At 46.3% G+C, this 20,311-nt stretch overlaps 2 protein-coding genes across 2 annotated transcripts; both read left to right on the plus strand.

Annotated features, from left to right (window-relative positions):
* The first annotated feature begins 10,446 nt into the window (after nt 1–10,446).
* On the plus strand, nt 10,447–12,873 carry H2AB3 (H2A.B variant histone 3). The gene has a single exon (XM_015128748.3). It carries the CDS (start codon nt 12,365–12,367, stop codon nt 12,710–12,712), a length of 348 nt encoding a protein of 115 aa, XP_014984234.2. The 5' UTR covers nt 10,447–12,364; the 3' UTR covers nt 12,713–12,873.
* Nucleotides 12,874–13,351: 478 nt separating this feature from the next.
* Nucleotides 13,352–15,477, plus strand: LOC703511 (coagulation factor VIII associated 1). Its single transcript, XM_015128572.3, has one exon. It carries the CDS (start codon nt 13,388–13,390, stop codon nt 14,900–14,902), a length of 1,515 nt encoding a protein of 504 aa, XP_014984058.2. The 5' UTR covers nt 13,352–13,387; the 3' UTR covers nt 14,903–15,477.
* Nucleotides 15,478–20,311: the final 4,834 nt, after the last annotated feature.

Below are 20,311 nucleotides of genomic sequence, written 5' to 3' on the forward strand. Positions count from 1 at the left end.
CCGCTCTGCTGTGTACTGAGGGCAGGCACAGTGGAGGCCAGACAAATAGAATTTCTGCCCTCAAGATCTCCTTGTACCATGGGAGACAATACAGTATTAACAGCCAATGTTAACACCAGGTAAGCACAAGGAGTCTGTGAGAGCTCAGAACAAGGGTGCCTAAACCAGTCTTTTGCAGCTGCAGTTGTATTGATATGAAGTAGTACCATTGCCCCGATTTTACAGATGAGGAAACTGAGAGTTAGAGAGCAAGTGACAGAGCCAGGACTCTAACCCAGCTGTTTTAATTCTGAATCCCGGGATTTTTCTGCCTTGCCACAGCTGCCTCTCTTGCTTTGTAAATACTTTAGGCCTAATGCATATGGCAAAAGATAAGTTGTCTTGTGTGTCCCTGCCCATCCTAGACTGCCTGCTCCTTTCCAGAGACAAACAGGAATTTGGGGGTTAGAGCACCTCCATGTGTCTAAAATGTTATATTTCAGATATAAGTAATAATAATAATTAATACATAATAATAAAAGTCCTCACCCTATCTATAAGTTCCTTTTGAAAGTTTCTCAAGAGTCCAGGAGTGTGTGTGCACACACGCATGTACGTGTGGGTGTATATGTGTGTACGTGTACGTGCACGCATGCAAGTGGGTGCGTGTGCATAGGCGTTTGGAGTAGGGAAGGTTGGGAAGCACTCGCTCCTGCATTTTCAACAAACCTAGATAGACAGAAAAATGGAAAATGAGCCCAAACAAAAAGGAACCTGCAGAAGAAGGCAGGTGAAAATAACCAATGGGAGAAAAGAGTTCTCAGGAGACACCAGGAAAGTGGCGTCTTCTGGCCACATCTACTGCTTCACTGGCAGTTCCATTAAAATATGTATATATAGGGAAAGTGGTTTCCTCCATCATGTTCTTCTTCTGGGAATTTTGTGGAAATTTCCTGATGTTGTGTGAGTCATAAAAGGAAAAAGAAATAATTTCCATTCCTGGAAATATTGCAGGTTACATAACCCGAAATCCCTCCTTGCTACACAACACCTAAAAAAGCTGGGCAACTAGTGGTCTGTGGTTGCCAAAAATGACATCCTGTGAACATCCAGGAGCCTCAAGCAATCCCAATACTACGGCAACTGAAAAAAACGAAGGGATTGCACTAAGTAGCTCGTAAGATCCCTTTCATCCATTTCTTTGCACCATATCATTCTTTAGTTCTTGTATTCACTCATTCACTGGAACATTTACTGAGCACTGATTCTATATCAGGTATTGGCTGTGTTGTGTTTTGATGAACACAAGTTGAAAGGCACGGTCCCTGTATTCAAATAGCTCACCACGTTGTGCAGTGGCTCTTGACCGGAGCTGCACATCAGAATCACTTGAGAAGGTTTGCAACAATGCATATGCCTGCCTTCCTTGCTGCCCTCAAGACTCTAACTTCATCCTGGAGGGAAACAAATAGCCTGGATTCTTTCTGTGTTGATTTCTGAAACCCAGAGCCTGAAGGGAATTCAAAGTGTTAGACAGCATTCTATAGAAATACGGAAGGGAAAGGATTTCCTCTGGACAGGATAGTTCCTCAAGCTCGGGGGAAGGTGCAGAAGAGGCGAGACCTCTGTCATTTCCAAGAGGAGTGGGAACCTGGGCCCTGCTGCCCAACAGCAATGCCAAGGAGAGACGTGGATTGATTTGAGAGGCATTTTGAAGGTAGAGTCCACTGAACTTGGTGTCCGATTAATTGCGAGAGAGGGGTTGAGGGAGAGGAAGGTGACAAGATGACTCCCAGGTTACTGGTTTGGTCAACTGGGCACACCTTATTCACACAGGGCATATATTAGAAGAGGAGAGAGCTTGGAGAGAAGATGTTTTCAGTCTTGGATATATTTGAGTTTGAGGTACAAGTGGAACAGAACATCCAGGCAGGGAAGTCCAAGAGGCAACTGGATACTCTTATCTGAAGTTTAGCAGAGTGTTCAATCTTATGTATCATTTTAAAGTGACTGCATCACTCCCAACCCTCTTAAAAATGTTCTGAGTAAAGCATAATACCAACTTTATACATTTCCTTTCAAAGAGTACACAAAAATCAGTTCTTTGTGCCTCAGGGAAGAGCCACACCCAGTTACCTATATAATCATATTTTGAGTACCACCTTGTGACTCTTCCACAGCCTTCAGTACCTGCTTTTAAATGGTCACATATAATAAATGCACTAAAAGCAGCCATGTCTCACCACCATTTGCTTAGGGAAGGATTCCCATCAGCAATGGATCTTCATATTTTTCCACTTCTGAGCCTAGGGAAGAAAAATCCATGAAGGTAACCAGCTCATAAAGTGGCTCTTCTTCCCCAAATTTCTTGTGACATGTGGCTTTGAGCGATTAGGGCTCTTTCAACTCCTAGGCCCTTCCTCACTTGTCTTAAGCTGTCATTGAGTGTCTAGCACCCCAAAGCACCAATCTTTCTTTGAGGCTACATACTCATGAAAAGTCTTCCCCACCATCACATTCCTCTTCCAGAAAATTTGTGGGAGCTTCTTAGTGCTCTGGGAGTTTTAAAGGGGAAATTAATTTCCATTTCTGAAAACAGGGCACACTAGATAACCTGAAAACCCTCCTGTTACAAAGCACCTTTTAAAAGGCAGGATAAAATTTAATAAATATTCCTTTGAATGCACATATGATGAACTTACGGTGGAAATTGACCCTCAGGTGTCAAAAAACAAAGAGGAACCTAAAGAGCAGCTCAACAGGCATTTGAATTTATGTTAGGCTGGTAGGGGAATGGATTCGATAACCACCAGGGAGAGGAGAAAAGCCTTGGTGCCTCACAAGGGCTACGCAGTCAATGAAAGGATGGACTAGGAAAAAAAAGTCTTCCCACCACCATGGTGAGATGACAAGAGAGTTTGTTTCTTCATGGGTTCTGGTGGGAGAAAATAAAATGCTTCCCCTGGTCATTTGTAACTCTAAGGCTATTGTCATGTAGGGCTAGGGTTGGAATTAATACCTCTTATTTAGGTCTTGAAAACTCCAAGCTTACCTCACTGAAGTCACAGAGATGAAGTCATCTGAACAAATCCCTGAACTCACGAACAAAATTATAAAACACCTGAGGGAAAAAAAAGTTGCCTGTGATTGAGTATCAGCAAACACAATGATGAGCAGGATTAGACTACCAAAAACTTCAGAAAATAGAGCCAACCGAGAGTATAAAATAAGCTTGTGTAAGATACTTAGAAATAATAAGTAATCCAAACATATGAGAAAGATCAAGATTCTATGGAAAAAGAAGAGGCCGGTTTCTTTCTTTAAAGAACCAAGTAGAACTTCCAAAAATGAAATACATTATTTCCAGTGACAGCAAAAGCTCAGAGGATGGGTTTAAAAGCAGATTCATCTGCTTTAGTGAACTGGAAGATAGAAGCAAGGAAATTATTCAGAAGGCAGCAAGAAAAGATAGCAAATGTATAAACGGTTAAGAGATACAGAGAAATGATGCAAAGGTCCAAAAAACCTCTAATAGGAATGACAGAATCAGAGAATAAAGAGAATAGGGGTAAACTGATAATCAAAAGGATACTGGCTGGAAATTTTCAGATTTGAAAACAGACATAGTTCCTCATATTCTAAAAGCACGAGCCACAGCAAGAAACAATAAAACTGAATCACAGGGAAACCGTGCAGGTCAACAAAGAAAAGGGGAAAGATCTTAAAATCAACTAGAAAGAAAAGTGACAGTGCTATCAAAGGGATAGTAAACTGACAGCAGACTTTTCACCAGCTGCAATAAAAATGGAATCATATCACTAATGCATTCGGGGAATGGGGGGAAATGTCATACCCAACTAAACTACAGTTCAAGAATGAGTGAAGTAAAGATATTCTTTTTGATATATTTTTAAATATTTATTTATTTATTTATTTATTGAGACAAGGTCTCACTCTGTCGACCAGGTTGGGGTACAGTAGTGCGATCTCCTGGGCTCAAGGGATCCTCCCGCCTCAGCCTCCCTAGTAGCTAGGACTACAGGTGTGCACTTCCATGCCTGGCTAATTTTTTTTCCCCCCCCGAGTAGCTGGGACTACAGGTGAGCACCACCACTCCCAGCTATTATTTATTTATTTATTTATTTATTTATTTATTTATTATTTATTTATTATTTTGTAGAGACAAAGTCTCAGTATGTTGCCCAGGCTGGTCTCGAACTCCTGAGCTCACGTGATCTTCCCGCCTCGGTCTCCCAAAATGCTGGGATTATAGGTGTGAGCCACCGCACCCAGCCAGTAAAGGTATTCTTCAACAAAGGTTGAGAGGGCTGACCACTCACAAACCCTCACTGAAAGAATGACTTAAAGATGTTCTTCCATTAAAAGGAAATTGAACGAAAAGAACAAAGCAAGATGCAACAGAGGAACGGTAAACAAAGAAACTAGTAACCATGGCTATGAGTCAAAAAAAAAAAATAGACTGCATGAAAACCATATAACTGACCAAATTATAACTAAATACTGGACAGCATTGACTTGTAAGACAAGGTCCTTGTATTGTCTGTGGTGAAATTGGAGACGATTAAGATTTGATAAAATGAAGTGTTTGCGATTAAAAATAAAAAGACCTTGAAAATTTCATATCCCTTAGTGTGGATTCAGATCCATTAGAAAGCTTACATTTATCTAAAACTAACTCCAAGTCAGCCAGAATGTATCCCAGGAATAAAAAAATAACCCTCCAAAACCAGAGATTTTGTAACTGAATTCCGGTCCAGGCCATTCATCACCTGAAGGCCAAAAACTCAAAGAGAGGAGCTTTGATGAAAGGAAAGTTAGCTTTATTTGAGAAGTCAGCAACCCGGAGGAGTCAGTGAACTAGAGTTCAGTGATCACCTCTCTGAGTTGTGCCTCTGGATTAGGGGTTTTTCAGGGAAAGTAGGGGAAATAATGATCAAAACATTCTTCTAAAACATATTCAGTCTCAGGTGGGCAGTTAATCACTGCTTTCTTGGTCAATGTTTTGTGACCTTCTACAGGCACCGTCAGCCTATTCTTACCAGGCTGGTCAGCCCCTTCCCAGAGTTGCTGGTTGGCGTGTTTTCTTTTATCTCTGTTGAAGGTCCTGTTTTCCTGAGGCTATTTTTAGTGAATAATCTACAAACTCAAGCAAAGCAATAATCATATTCAAGCACGCAAGCTTTTATCTAACTTGGAGTCAGTACTGTTACAATTTATTTGTAAAAGATGGTAGAGTGAAGAAAGATAAAAGAATCTCCCTTCCCCTCTCGTACTAAATAAAAAATAAATAAATAATGGTAAAAAGCAGAATGAGAAGAAGAGAAGAATAAGGAGGAGAAGCAGGAGAAGGAAGGAGAGAGGGAGGAAAGTGGCTTCCCAGGAATGTGTGTGTGTGTGTATACACACACACACACACACACACACACACACACACACACACTAGTGGGGAGGATGGCTGGTTTAGCACACTTCTGATTCTGTCCCCACCCCCTGGAAGCAATACTGAGGAAAAACAATGTGAGCCAGTTAGATCCTGAGAATGGGATGTAAGGCTCTCTGACTTGAGGAGAAATGGACTGAGAGAATAAGCAGAAAAAAAATTAAGTAAATACCTTTGTGAATAGAAGCCCTCAATTGCCACTCCTAGATTTCACCAGCGGTAGGAAGGCTCCCAATTCTTTCCATTTTCCAAGACACTGTGCTGAGTTGGGCAAACAAAACAAAACCCTCAGAGTAAGACACACCCTTGCATGGATGGAGTGGAGCATGATAGACGATATTTAGCAAGATCTTAGAAAAAAAGGTAGATTGAAATCAACATCCCGCCTGCCCTCAAATTATCACCCTCAGAATGTTAGAGCAAATAGAAAGTCTGACAGTTTTCCATAATTGAAATAAAAATAGATGGTTTAGCAATGATGCTAACAATCTACAGGGATAGAGAGGGAGAGGGAAAAGGAGAGAGAGAGGGAGGGAGGGAGGAAGGAAGGAAAAAAGAAGGAAGAAAGGAGGGAAAAAGAGAAGAGGGGAGGAGGGAAGGAAGAAAAAGAAGAAAAGAAATAAGGAAAGAGAGAATGAGAGAGAGAGAAAGAAAGAAAGAAGAAAGAAAGAAAGAAAGAAAGAAAGAAAGAAAGAAAGAAAGAAAGAAAGAGAAAGAAAGAAAGAAGAGTAGGAAAGAAATCATCATAGTATACAAAAGACAGATAACCATCACAGACTGGAAGAATGCATAAAACAAGGAACAGATGCAACTAACCCTAGACTTCTCTAAGCCATGTAAAATACGATTTCAACTTAACAAAGTTTCAAAGACCAGATGATTGGTAACCAAATTTGATTTTTTTTTAAAAAAAGGAGATTACTGAGCTCAGAAAAGAAACCGAGAACCCAAAGAACCACATGGTGGATCAAAGAAGTAAATTAGGAAGAGCAAGATGCAGAAGAGATATGCATACAAATCAAAACAAGCGCATGGAGGAAGAACTTTAGGTGGTCACGCTAATGCTTATCCAACATTACGATAACTTACATGCCTTAAGTAAAGAGCCTAATAAATGGAATAGAAAAATATCCACAGATGCCGTATGTGAAAAGTTTCCAGAAATAAAGGAAGAATTGAACCTGCTCCTCAAAAGGACAAAGTCTCTACCAGGAAAAATTGATGCAGGACAATCAATATTGAGATATATTCTAGTTGTGTTATGGTACTTCAAAATCAAAGAATTTTTTTCTGCACCTAAGCGCGCGCGCGCGCGCGCACACACACACACACACACACACACACACAAAATCAGTTACTTACAAGGGAACAAATTTGTTCCACTTAAATATAAAAGTAAAATGTAACATCTCCAGAATGTTTCTGCTCCTGGGCGAGATGAAGCATGCACACTCTACTGAATGCAGCTATAAAATGTGGACACAGTGCATGGGCCAGCTATTTGAAGACTCTGAAAAGTATATGGAAGGAGGCAGACTGGGGAAAGACTACATACAACTTGAAGCACCACTGAAAGAGCAGTGAATTTGACATTTTCCCCCTTTAGTATCCTTGGCTCAATGTAGCCTGCAAGTTAGAAGTAGACAGTGGTGTGAACAGAGAGAGCTCTGGTTCTGACTTGAGAAGAGGGAAAAGGGAATACCAACCCTCAGCGATAGTTAAGGGGATCCCCGGTTTTTCTTTCTTCTTTTCTTCGTACTTTCATGTTCTAGCCCACAGGCAATCCTGTGGCAGCAGTGGTGGTGTCAGAGGTAGAGACAGTGACAGTGGCAGCCGCCAGGGCCTTCAGGTGATTAAAACTCTGAAGGAAAGTAACCTTCCTCCCTGATTGTAGGTCCCAAGAGGGTGCCCATGCCTTCTTTTTTCTCTCTTTGGTCTTCCTGCTGAATGACACCAGAGGAAGGCAAAGGCACAGGAAGTGTGTGGCAGAGAAGAGTACCTAAAGCAATAGCAACAGCTTTCTGGCTAGAAGGTTAAAAAGGGGAAGCTGAGGGAACCAGAAAGTGCTGGGGAGATTGCAGGGAGGGAGGAAGTGCTTGGGAAAGTAAACCCATGAAGCTGTGTATGAACTTCTGGGCTTACCCCCAAGCTGTGTATGTACAGATGTGATCCTATACAACATACAAAGGACTTCGAGAACTGTACTGAGTAAGGGATATAGACTTCGCCAGCTCCAAGACTGCTGATCATGCTTAACAGAACCAAATACCATTGGAAAGGCTTTGAAGTGGAACTAACATTAAAACCCCCAGTCAGAACATGTGGCCTGAGCCTAAGTGACTGGGGGAAAAAATGAGTGGAAACTTGGGGATCTGTGGGAATATGACAAAAGAGCTAACTTTTGTGTCATCGTAGTAGTGCCAGAAGGAAAGGAGGAAGGGGGTGGGACTGAAAAAGTATTCAAATAAATAATGGCTGGAAGATTCTAAATATGGCAAAAGACACACACCTATACATTTAAGAAGCTGAGTGAACCCCAAACAGAATAATCTTAAAGGAACTTACACTAAGAAGCATCCCAGTCAAACTTCTGAAAACTAAAGACCTAGGAAAAATGTCTCAAAAGCAGAGAGAGAGAGAGAGAAAGGAAACCTCACCTATATGGCAAAAGCAAGTAGAATGGCAATATATTTCTCATTAGAAATCATGGAGGCCAGAGGAAGCGGCATAACACTTCTCAGTGGCGAAACAAAAGAACTGCAACCCTGTCTACAAAGTGAAATTACCTTCAGGAATGCAGGGGAAATCAAGACATTCGCAGACGAAGGAAAAGTAAGTGAGATTGTTGCCATCAGACCTACCCTTACCTCTACGCTTGGAGAAGGTTTCTACGCAAGATTCCATTAGGCATGTAAAATGCCTTGGCTGAGCATGGCCTGCTCACCAGTTCTCTCTAATGTGGACATTTATCATGCTGCCCAGTATTGGGAAGATATGTCTTGGAATTTCTCACGAGCTCCTAGTACAAGTCTGGTCTAGTTTCTGCCTCCAACCCCTCCATTGAAATTGCTCTTGCCAAGGCCCCCAGCAACACTTGCATTGCTTAATTCAGTGAACAGGTTTTAATGCTTATCATTTTGGAACTCAGCAAGTGTTTCTGAGTTTGTCACTTCTTGTTCAGTTCCTCTGGCTTCCTTCTGAACCTTTGCTCTCATCTCTTTCTGGCTTGATTATCTTTCAGCATGCCCCCCCCTCCACCCGCCCCACACCAACTTTATCTGTGGAGACACTCCTCTAGTCTTCTTCCAATGATGTTCCTCTTTTGCTTGCCCCTTAAAAGAAGTTGTCCTTGGTCCCCTTATATATTCTATGTGCTCTCTCTGAATGGTCTCAACTACATTCATGGCTTCAAGAACTACCCTGATGAGTCGCAAATCTATATTTTCAGTATTAACTTCACTCCTGAACTCCTAAGCCAAATATCCTTCATCTCCATATGGATATCCCACAAGCATTTGAAATTTCACATGCTCGAGACTGAACTCATCTTCCTACCCATACGCAGACCTCCTCCTTCATCCCATTTGTCCAGGAATGACTCCAAAGTCTGTAGTCAGCTCACTCTACCCCTGTGGAGTCATACTAGAGCTTTTTCACTTCCCCATCGCCATGCCCCTTCCCTGCCAACCAATGCCCCACTTTTCCAATTGGCTAACTTGTACTCATTCTTCAAGCTTCATATTGGACACCATTTCTCCAGGAACATTTCCCCAATCCCAAAAGTCTGTGTAAATTACTCCTCTTATGTGTTCCTACAGCAATTTCTTAGTCCATCAGTGTTGCTATAAAGGAATACCTGAGGGGCTGGGTAATTTATAAAGAAAAGAGGTTTATCTGGCTCATGATTCTTCAGGCTGTATAGGAAACATGGTGCTGGCATCTGCTTGGTTTCTGGTGAGGGTCTCAGGCTGCTTCCACTCGTGGCAGAAGGTGAAGGGGAGCCGACAAGTGCAGAGATCACATGGTGAGAGAGGAATCAAGGTTGCGGGGGGAGGGGGAGGTGCTACACTCTTTTTAACAACCAGCTCTTGTGGGAATGAATCAAGTGAGAACTCACTCATTACTGTGAGGCTGGCACCAAGCCATTCATGAAGGATCCACCCCGTGACCCAAACACCTTCCATTAGACCGCACCTTCCAACACTGGTTTCAAATTTCCACATGAGATTTGGAGGGGTCAAACAAACCAAACTATAACCAGCACCTTGAACTTCCCCTCTCATAGCACTTATCACAGTATAGTGTTATAATTATACACTGGTTCCTTGTCTGTATGTTCCACCAGACTGCATGCAGGGATCTGATCTATATTTCTCGTTGGTGTTGTCTCAATGCTTAACACAGTATGCCTGGCGCTACCCTTCAATATTTTTTGAAGAATGAGACAATGAATTATCATGTCTCCAGCTAGGTTCGCCAGTATGAGTAATATGTAGTGAGTGCCTACTGTGTGCCATTTTACTACCTAAACTTTGCATGGACTCTGTCCCCTAATCTTATCTACCAATGCCATTGTCTTAGTTGAGATATCTGTCATTTCTTGACTGGTATAATACAGCAGCTTTCTAATTCCAATCTCAGTCCTCTCTGTTCTATTCTCCACACACAATCCTCTCTGTTCAATTCTCCATGCAGCTTCCAGAGTGATCCTTCTAGAGGCAAATCAGACCATGTCACTCCCAAGCTGAAAGACCACAGTGGGTTCAGTGTAGCCTACAGGGTATTCTAAACCCTGAGCATGGTATAATAGAGCCTCCATGTCTTGGCTCCTGCCTACCTCTTTCCCAGCCACATCAACCACTACTACTCCACTGGCATCCTACTCTCCAGCCTTAATGAATTGGTTGCAACTCCCCTCCTCCCACCAGTGCCTTGGCTTCTCATCATGCTACAGATTCTTTAACACACGCACTGTCCTCCAAGAAGCTTTCCAGATCCACTCCTATTCTTTCAACGAAATGTTTATCGACCACTCTTTATACACTATGACCAAACAGGATTTATCCCACAAATGTAAGGTTGGTTCAACATGTGAAAATCGGTTTATATAATACACCATATTAATGGTTGGTTCAACATGTGAAAATCAACTTATATAATACACCGTATTAACAGAATGCATGGTGGAGCGGCAGGGGGCGCGGGGGCGGGGGAGACTCATGGTCATCTTAATCATGTACAAAAAGGATCATCTGACAAAACGCAATACCCTTTCATGAAAGTACATTCAACAAACCAGGAATAGAAAGAAACTTCTTCAACCTGGTAGAGGGCATCCATGAAAAACCCAGAGATAATATCATACTTAATGGTGAAAGACTGGTTGACTTCCCCCTAAGATCAGGAATGAGAAAAGGATGTCTTCTCTTGCCACTTCTAATTCAACATCGTACTCAAAGTTCTAGTCTGGGCAATTAGTCGAGAAAAAGAAATAAAAGGCATCCAGATTGCAAAGGAACAAGTAAAACCATTTCTATTCATACGTGCATAGATGGCATGTTCTTATATAGAGGACACTAAAGAGTCCATCAAAAGGAAAAAAAAGAAAAACCCGAGATGGTTTGGCTCTGCGTCCCCACCCAAATCTCATGTCGAATTGTAATCCCCACCTGTTGAAGGAGGGGCCTGGTGGGAGGTGACAGAATCACGGGGGCGGACTTCCCCCTTGCCATTCTTGTGATAGAGTTCTCACAAGATCTGATCGTTTGAAAATGTGCAGCCCTTCCCCCTTCGCGCACGTTCTCTCTCTCTTTCTCCTGCTCCAATATGTGAAGAAGGTGCTTGCTTCCCCTTCGCCTTCCGCCATGATTGCACGTTTCCTGAGGCCTGCCCAGAAGCAGAGCCTGTACAGCCTGCAGAACCATGAGGCAATTCAACCTCTTTTCTTTATGAATTACTCATTCTCAGGCAGTTCTTTATAGCAGTGTAGAAACGGACTAATACGCCAACCCTATCTGAGTATGCTCAGCAAAGCTGCAGTACCCAAGATCAATCTGCAACAATCAGTGGTATTTCCATACTCTAGCAGTGAATAACATGGATGAACCCTGATGAAACCATTATGCTAAGTGAAAGCAGCCAGACACACAAGGCCTCACATTTGGTCGTACGATTCCATCTATAGGAAATCTCCAAAACAGGCTAACCTCTACCGACAGAAAGCAGATTGACAAGTGGTTGCCAGGGACTATCGGGAACGTGCGTATGGGCGGGGGGAGAGGGCTGTGTGTGGCGGGGTGTGGGGGTTGGTAGTGGCGGTGTGGAAGGAGGCGTGTGGCAAGTGACTGCTTATAGGTGCAGGGGTTTCAGTTTCTTTTGAGGGTGTTGAAAATGTTTTGGAACTAGGTGGTTGTGACGGATGTGCAACATTGTGAAGGCGTGGTACCCACTCTCCCCTCGCCCACCCCTCTGTCTTTCCCACAATGTTCCCATCCAGTAGAAAGGGAGAGTCCCCACTGGCAGAGAGAGGGTCACGAGCGGGATTCCCCTCCCCCCACCATGGCCCTCCAGTCACTTCTAGGCCCAGGCCTGCTCCCTCGAGGCCAATGGGAAAGCGCTGAGGTCACCTGATGGACGTGTCCCTTGTGAGGCCGTCACCGCGTGCGTGCCCCTCACCGCGTGCGTGCCCCTCACCGGACGTGCGTGCCCCTCACCGGACGTGCGTGCCCCTCACCGGACGTGCGTGCCCCTCACCGGACGTGCGTGCCCCTCACCGGACGTGCGTGCCCATTGGTTTCGGCTCCCCAGCCAATGAGGGGCTGGGCCCTGGTCGCTAGGATACACAGTACTGGACGCGGTAACTGTCATCTTGAGAGCCATCTTGTCTAGCTAGGGCAAGCCGAGATAGCACACTCAACGCCCAGCATGTCGGAGAGGAGGAGCCATCGCCGGTCCTCCAGGGCTGGTGGCCGGGGGCGGACCCGCTCTCGCACCGTCCGAGCGGAGCTTTCGTTTTCGGTGAGCCAGGTGGAGCGCGGTCTACGGGAGGGCCACTACGCTCAGCGCCTGAGTCCCACGGCGCCGGTCTACCTCGCTGCGGTTATCGAGTACCTGACGGCCAAGGTCCTGGAGCTGGCGGGCAACGAGGCCCAGAACAACGGAGAGAGGAACATCACTCCACTGCTGCTGGACATGGCGGTTCACAACAACAGGCTGCTGAGCACCCTTTTTGACACAACCACCATCTCTCAAGTGGCCCCCGGCGGGGACTAGCTTCTGACGCCCGGCCCCTGGGACCTGGCAGGTCCACTCGTCCACCCACCCAGCCCCAAACTCCCCGGCCTCAAATCCCCCGGCCCGAACCCCCGGCCTTAAATCAACCCCCACCACCCGGGCCCCAAAGTCTTGGGTCTTCATTAATTCTGTCAATAAAATGTTTAAAGGAACCCACCTGCCTGCTTCAGTCACTTTGCCTTGGGGTGGGGGGGGCGTGGGCGGTGAGATGGGTGGGGGTGGGTGGGTGGTGACATGGGGTGGGGGGCTGGGCGGTGACATGGGGTGTGTTGGGGGCGTGGGCGGTGAGTGGGGTGGGGGGTTGTGAGACCTCCACAGCTGGAGGGATGGAGAGGTGGTGGGGGTCTGGGGTTGGGTGGGAGTCAGGGATGGCACAGAGGAGCGGTCCCTCCCGGTGACAGTGCAGGGGACTGGCCCTGGGTGGGAAGGGGACACCCCCGCTGGTTCTGAGCAAGTCAGGGCCTGCCCGGGAAAGTCCTCAGCATGATGGCGTTCGTTGGGGCGGGTGGGCCTCAAGACCATGACTGCAGCGTTGCGACAGGATGGACTCCTAAAGGCAACCGGGCTGGGGACGGAGAGGTGGACCCGGCGCTTGGCAAGGGGCCCTGGACAGGAAGATGGAGGAGTGAGCGGTGGGGGGAAAACAGTCGAGAAATGCACGGACACGGAATTAGGGTCACGAGTTTAGTTTGGGTCATGTTCAGATGGAGAGGCTGTGGGAGGCCTTCAGCAAGCGAGACCATCTGCATTGCAGCCGAGCTAGCAGCAGCTGGCGCCCGGCCAGGCCCCGCGTACCTTCCCAGGGTCTTGGCTCCGCATCCCCGAGACCCTGGATTTGCATGCGCCGCTCACAGCCCGGCCAGGCCCCGCCTCCGATCCCGCTCTTTGCACATCACCAGGGCAAGGGGCACGCTCGGGCTGGGGAGCGGGCGCCGGCACGCCGGCAGCCCGCCAAGGGGGACGCAGGGCACGTCGCCCCGCCTCGCCCCGCCCCGTCCCGCCCGTCCGCCAGCTGCGGCAGCGCGTCCGGAAGTGCCTGGGGCGGCGAGGATGGCGGCGGCGGCGGCCGGCCTGGGCGGCGGCGCCGGCTCGGGACCCGAGGCCGGGGACTTCCTGGCCCGCTACCGGCTGGTATCGAACAAGTTGAAGAAGCGGTTCCTGCGGAAGCCGAACGTGGCGGAGGCCGGCGAGCAGTTCGGACAGCTGGGCCGGGAGCTGCGCGCCCAGGAGTGTCTGCCGTACGCGGCCTGGTGCCAGCTGGCGGTGGCGCGCTGCCAGCAGGCGCTCTTCCACGGGCCCGGGGAGGCGCTGGCCCTCACCGAGGCCGCCCGCCTCTTCCTGCGGCAGGAGCGCGACGCGCGCCAGCGCCTGGTCTGCCCCGCCGCCTACGGGGAGCCGCTGCAGGCCGCCGCCAGCGCCCTGGGCGCCGCGGTGCGTCTGCACCTCGAGCTGGGCCAGCCGGCCGCCGCCGCCGCCCTCTGCCTCGAGCTGGCCGCCGCCCTGCGCGACCTGGGCCAGCCGGCCGCCGCCGCCGGTCACTTCCAGCGCGCCGCCCAGCTCCAGCTGCCCCAGCTGCCCCTGGCCGCGCTGCAGGCGCTGGGCGAGGCCGCCTCCTGCCAGCTGCTGGCGCGCGACTACACCGGCGCCCTGGCGGTCTTCACGCGCATGCAGCGCCTGGCGCGGGAGCACGGCAGCCACCCGGTGCAGTCACTGCCGCCGCCCCCGCCGCCGGGGCCCCAGCCCGGGCCCGGGCCCGGGGCGACCCCCGCCCTACCGGCCGCGCTGCTTCCTCCAAACTCCGGCTCGGCGGCGCCCTCTCCCGCCGCCCTGGGCGCCTTCTCGGACGTGCTGGTCCGCTGCGAGGTGTCCCGCGTGCTGCTGCTGCTCCTCCTACAACCACCGCCGGCCAAGCTGCTGCCGGAGCACGCCCAGACCCTGGAGAAGTACTCCTGGGAGGCTTTTGACAGCCACGGGCAGGAGAGCAGCGGCCAGCTTCCCGAGGAGCTCTTTCTGCTGCTCCAGTCTTTGGTCATGGCTGCCCACGAAAAGGACACGGAAGCCATCAAGTCGCTGCAGGTGGAGATGTGGCCACTGTTGACTGCTGAGCAGAACCACCTCCTTCACCTCGTTCTGCAAGAAACCGTCTCCCCCTCAGGACAGGGAGTCTGATCCATCCCATTCACCCAGTGACTTTTTGCCCAGACCGCAGGGGATTCCCATCAGTCACGTGAACCAGATGACTTTGCCTGTTACCAAACCTCACACATCCACGTTTGCATCTGGGGAGGAATAAAAAAGACATCGTTCCCGCTTCTGCGTTTTGTTATTCCTGTTGCCGCCATAGGAATTATTTCGTTGGCTGAACGTTACCTGCATCCCAAGAACACACTTTGATAGAATCAGAGTAGAGGACACCGCCGTCTTCTAAAAAGCCACGACATGAAAATGACAGTCCCTTTCGTCTCCTTCCTCTGCTTCTTCCACCCAACGCAGCCTCCTGCCTCCGCCTTTGTTTCATAGTGAGGATTTTATTTTGCACGGCACTCTCCCTCTAAATACCTACCCTAGATGATTTCATCCTGCCCCTCATTTCTGAACGTATTTCTGTGTCTTTGTAATGGCCACATTTCTCCTTCCACTCGTCCGCACAGTACGTCTTCGTGGCAGGGGAGTCATTTTACTCCTTACAGCTTCCTTGTAACCACAGCCCTAAATCCATGATAAAGCTACTCTTGCACTCCTCATGTGTGGTTTTGGTGTCCCTCGTCTATAAAATGTGACTCTCTTCCCTACTTGTCAGGAGGCCAGAAGCAGAACCAGATAGCTCTTTGGGCTCCAGGATGTGTTCGTTCCTTTGAAATTTGCACTATGCCTGCCTCCTATGTGGGCAACGAACCTGCAGAGATCATCTGTGATGTGCTCCGTACTGGGGTGACTGCAATGCAAACGTGTCCAATGCAGTGGGTCCGGTGCCGATGCATCAATTTGCATTGGAATTCACGGTTCCGGTTCTTTTCCCAGAGGTATATGCAGTGTGGATCACAACAGCTTTTATTTGTAATAGGGATTCCCCCCGCCCCCCATCCCCGAGATGGAGTCTCACTCTGTCACCCAGGCTGGAGCACAGTGGCGTGATCTCGGCTCACTGCAACCTCCGCCTCCTGGGTTCAAGCCATTCTCCTACCTCGGCCTCCAGAGTACCTGGGATTACAGGCGCGCACCACCATGCTAGGCTAATTTTTGTATTTTTAATAGAGACGGGGTCTCACCATGTTGGCCAAGCTGGTCTCCAACTCCTGACCTCAAATGAGCCACCCTCCTCGGGGTCCCAAAGTGCTGGGATTACAGGCATGAGCCACCACGCCTGGCCTGTAATAGGGATTTTGCTGCAACTTTTAGTTAAGTGGGTGAAATCAGAGTGCGTGGCCCTTTGGTGGTGTGCGATCATGTGACTGCAAGGCAGCCTCCGTGTTCCCCAAAAGCAGGATGGCGTTCCATTTGAAAACACTTAAGTTTCCAAGGCTTACTGGCTCAAATGGAGCATGCAACCCAACTAAGCTGTTTTCTTATTTATTGCGTCTTTTTGATCCTTTTGATGGTGACAACAAGAACCCTTCGGAATATAGCCTCTTTCTCAGACTTTCAACCCTGGGGAAATGCATCCTTTGGGCCGAAGTGGCACACAATACTGATCTTCAGGGCTGAGATATAAGGACACAGTTTGGAGTAGGTGTTTTTGTTATGCGTCTTTTTGCGGGGGAGAGGTGTGGAGGGTTGTCACTGTGAGTTGAGTGCCTCAAAATGGGTGGGACTTGTAGGGTGTTCTTTTCTGCTTCTACTTCTATTTCAACAGTGTGGAAGTAACGGGAAGCACCGTCATTCCTCTTTCTCTCACTCTCACTTGGCTGCCAGGAAGGGTCCTACGGAGCCCTGAACGCCTAGCCCAAATTATTGTAAAAGCGGTTGAAGGGCTCATGGTCCTTTGCTCTTTGGCTGTTTCCTGGTATGCTCCTCTTAACCCGGGCTGCAGACCTGGCCGGCTGGCTTATTGTCAGGTTTAGGAGTTACGGAGCATGACTGGTGACCAGTTTGGGATTTGGGCTTCAGGAGAAGCCCCCTTAGGCCTCTGGTCCAAACTCCTTGCATCAGGGAGGTGAAGGGAAGGATAACCAGACAGTCAGGTACTGGGTAGCTGAGCATAATTCTAGGAAACACTGAAACTCCTCATTTTCCATTTGCCGTGGGCTCATTCATGTATCTCCCTCAGCAACTTAAGAGCAGTGATAACTGGGCCGGGGCCAGATTTCAGCATTTTTGAGAATTCCCTCCTAATGTACCACATCAGTATCAAAAGTCAACACTGATTTATAGCATGCCAAAAGCAAATATTTTCAGAGGACATGATTCCTTTGCTTTTTAACTTGAAAACAATTCCAGATCCACATTTAAAACAGTGTAAACCGTCGGAAATGGTGGCAGCGAAGCAGTGAACCCTTAAAGGGTGTTGGGGTTCCCCTTCTCCCCATTATGAGGTACTCCTAAAAGGAGAAGTGTTGCTTATGAAAGAATATTTTATACGCGAATAGCACAAAGACAAAGACGTTTGAGAACCGCTACGCCGGAGGAAGGTGATCGAGACTGAAATTAGTGTATTAGGCAAGATCTGGTTCCTAGGTGCTGAGGATTCTGGTGCCAAGGATTAATGTTAACCGTGTAGGCATCTCTACCACCGTTAGAGGAGACCAGCAGCCCACAGACTCTTTCTGTCAAGGGCCAGATAGAAATGTGTTAGTCTTTACAGACCGCAGATGATCTCTGTTGCACAGTCTTCTTTGTTTCTTTGTATGTTTGTCTTTGCAATCCTTTAAACGTGTAAAAACTATTCTTAACTCTCAGTCCGTACAAAAGCAGGCTGTGGGCCAAATTCTGGGGCTATAGTTTGCCCACCCCTGAATTAGAACCCAGAACATAGTAGTTGCTCAATAACTGTTTAATTTTTTTTTTTTTTAATTTCAATAACTTTTGTCTTACAAGTGGTTTTTGGTTAAATGGATGAATTCTATAGTGGTAAATTCTGAGATTTTAGTGCACTCATCACCCGAGTAGTGTACATTGTACCCAATATGTAGTTTTTTTAATCCCATACCCTCACACTCTCCCCCTTCTGTGTTTCCAGAGTCCGTTATTTCACTCTCTATGTCTTTGCATTCTCATAGCTTAGCTCCCACTTACGGGTGAGAACATAGGGTAATTTGGTCTTCCATTCCTGAGTTCCTCCGCTTAGAATAATGGCCTCCAGCTCCATCCGAGTTGCTGCAAATGACATTATTCTGTTCCTCTTTATGGCTGAGTAGTTCTCCACGGTGTATACATACCACATTTTCTGTATCTACTCATTGGTTGATTGGTGCTTAGGTTCGTTCCATATCTTTGCATTTGTGAATTGTGCTGAAATAAACACATGTGTGCATGTGTCTTTTTCATATAATGACTTTTTTTCCTTTGGGCAGATACCCGGTAGTGGGATTGCTGGATCACGTGGTAGATCTACTTTTAGTTCTTTAAGGAATCTCCATACTATTTCCCATAGAGGTTATACATTCCCACCTAGCAGTGTATGCACCATCCCTTTTCACCACATCCACGCCAACGTCTACTGCTTTTTGACTTTTTAATAATGGCCATTCTTGCAGGAGTAAGGTGGTATCTCATTGTGGTTTTAATGCGCATTTCCCTGATGATTAGTGATGTTGAGTATTTTTTCATATGTTTTGTGGCCATTTGTGTATCTTCTTTTGATGAATGTTTATTCACGTTATTTGCTTACTCTTTGATGGGATTATTTTCATTTTTTCTTGCTGATTTGTTGCGTTCATTATAGATTCTATATACTAGTCCTTTGTTGGCTGCATAATTTGCAAATATTTCCTCCCATTCTGTGGGTTATCTGTTTACTCTGATGATTATTTCTTTTGCTGTGCATAGTGTTTTAGTTTAATTAGGTCCCATTTATTTTTGTTTCTGTTGCATTTGCTTTTGGGGTTTTAGTCGTGAATTCTTTCTCTAGGCCAATATCCAGAGACCTTTTTTAAGGTTATCTTTTATAATTTGTATGGTTACAGGTCTTAAATTTAAGTCTTTGTTCCATCTTGAATTGATTTTTGTATAAGGTGAAAAATACAGATCCAGTTTCATCCTTCTACATGTGGCTAGCCAGTTTTCCTAGCACCATGTATTAAATTGAGTGTCCTTTCCCCAATTTATGTTTTTGTATGCTTTTTTGAGGATTAGCTCGTTGTAAATATTTGGCTTTATTTCTGGGTTCTCTGTTCTGTCCCATTGTTCTATGTGCCTACTTTTATACCAGTTCCATACTGTTTTAGTAACTATAGCCTTGTATTATAAATTGAAGTCCAGGAATGTCATGCCTCCATATTTTTATTTTTAATTATGATTGCTCTGGCTATTTGGGCTCTTTTTTGGTTCCATATGAATTTTAGGATTGTTTTTTTCTAAATCTTTGAAAAGCAATGTTAGCATTTTGATGGGAATTGCACTGAATCTCTAGATTCCTTCGGGCAGTATGGTCATTTTCACAATATTGATTCTTCAAATCCATGAGCATAGGATGTGTTTCCATTTGTTTGTGTCATCTGTGATTTCTTTCACCAGTGTTTTGTAATTCTCCTGGTAGAGATTTTTCACCTCTTTGGTTAAGTATATTCCTAGGTATTAAATGGTTAAGTATATTCCTAGGTATTAAATGTTTTGCAGCTGTTGTAAAAGAGATTGAGTTTTTTATTTGATTTTCAGCTTGGTAATTGTTGGTGTATAGTAGTGCTACCAATTTTTGTACATTGATTTTGTAACCTGAGACTTTACTGAACTTGTTTATCAAATCTAGGTGTCTTTTGGAGGAGTCTTCTAGGTATATGGCCGTATCATTAAGAAACAGTGATAATTTGACTTTTTCTTTTTAAATTTGGATGACCTTTATTTGTCTCTCTTGCTTGATTGCTCTGACTAGGACTTCCAGTACTATGTTGAATAGAAGTGGTGAAAGTGGGCATGTTCCACTTCTCAGGGGGCACGCTTTCACCTTTTCCTATTTAGTTTGATATTGGCTATGGGTTTGTCATATATAGCTGTTTTTTGTTTTGTTTTGTTTTGTTTTGTTTTTTAAACAAATCCCTTCTATGCCTATTTTGCTGGGGGGGGTTTTATCATAAAGGGATGCTGGATTTCATCAAATGCTTTTTGTGCCTCTATTGAGATGATCATATGGTTTTTGTTTTTAATTCTGTTTATGTTGTGTATCACATTTATTGACTTGTGTATGTTAAACCTTCCCTGCATCCTTGGGAAACCCAGTTGATCATGGTGTATTGTGTTTTTGATGTGCTGTTGGATTTGTTTAGCTGGTATTTTGTTGAGGATTTTTCCATCTGTGTTCATCAGGGATATTGGTCTGTAATTTTATTTTTTTGTTATGTTCTTTGCTGGTTTTGGTATTAGAATGATACGGACATCACAGAATAATTTAGGGAGGATCCCCTTTTCTCTATCTTTTGCAATAGT

The sequence above is a fragment of the Macaca mulatta genome, chromosome X, assembly GCF_049350105.2.
Source record: "Macaca mulatta isolate MMU2019108-1 chromosome X, T2T-MMU8v2.0, whole genome shotgun sequence".
Taxonomy (NCBI): domain Eukaryota; kingdom Metazoa; phylum Chordata; class Mammalia; order Primates; family Cercopithecidae; genus Macaca; species Macaca mulatta.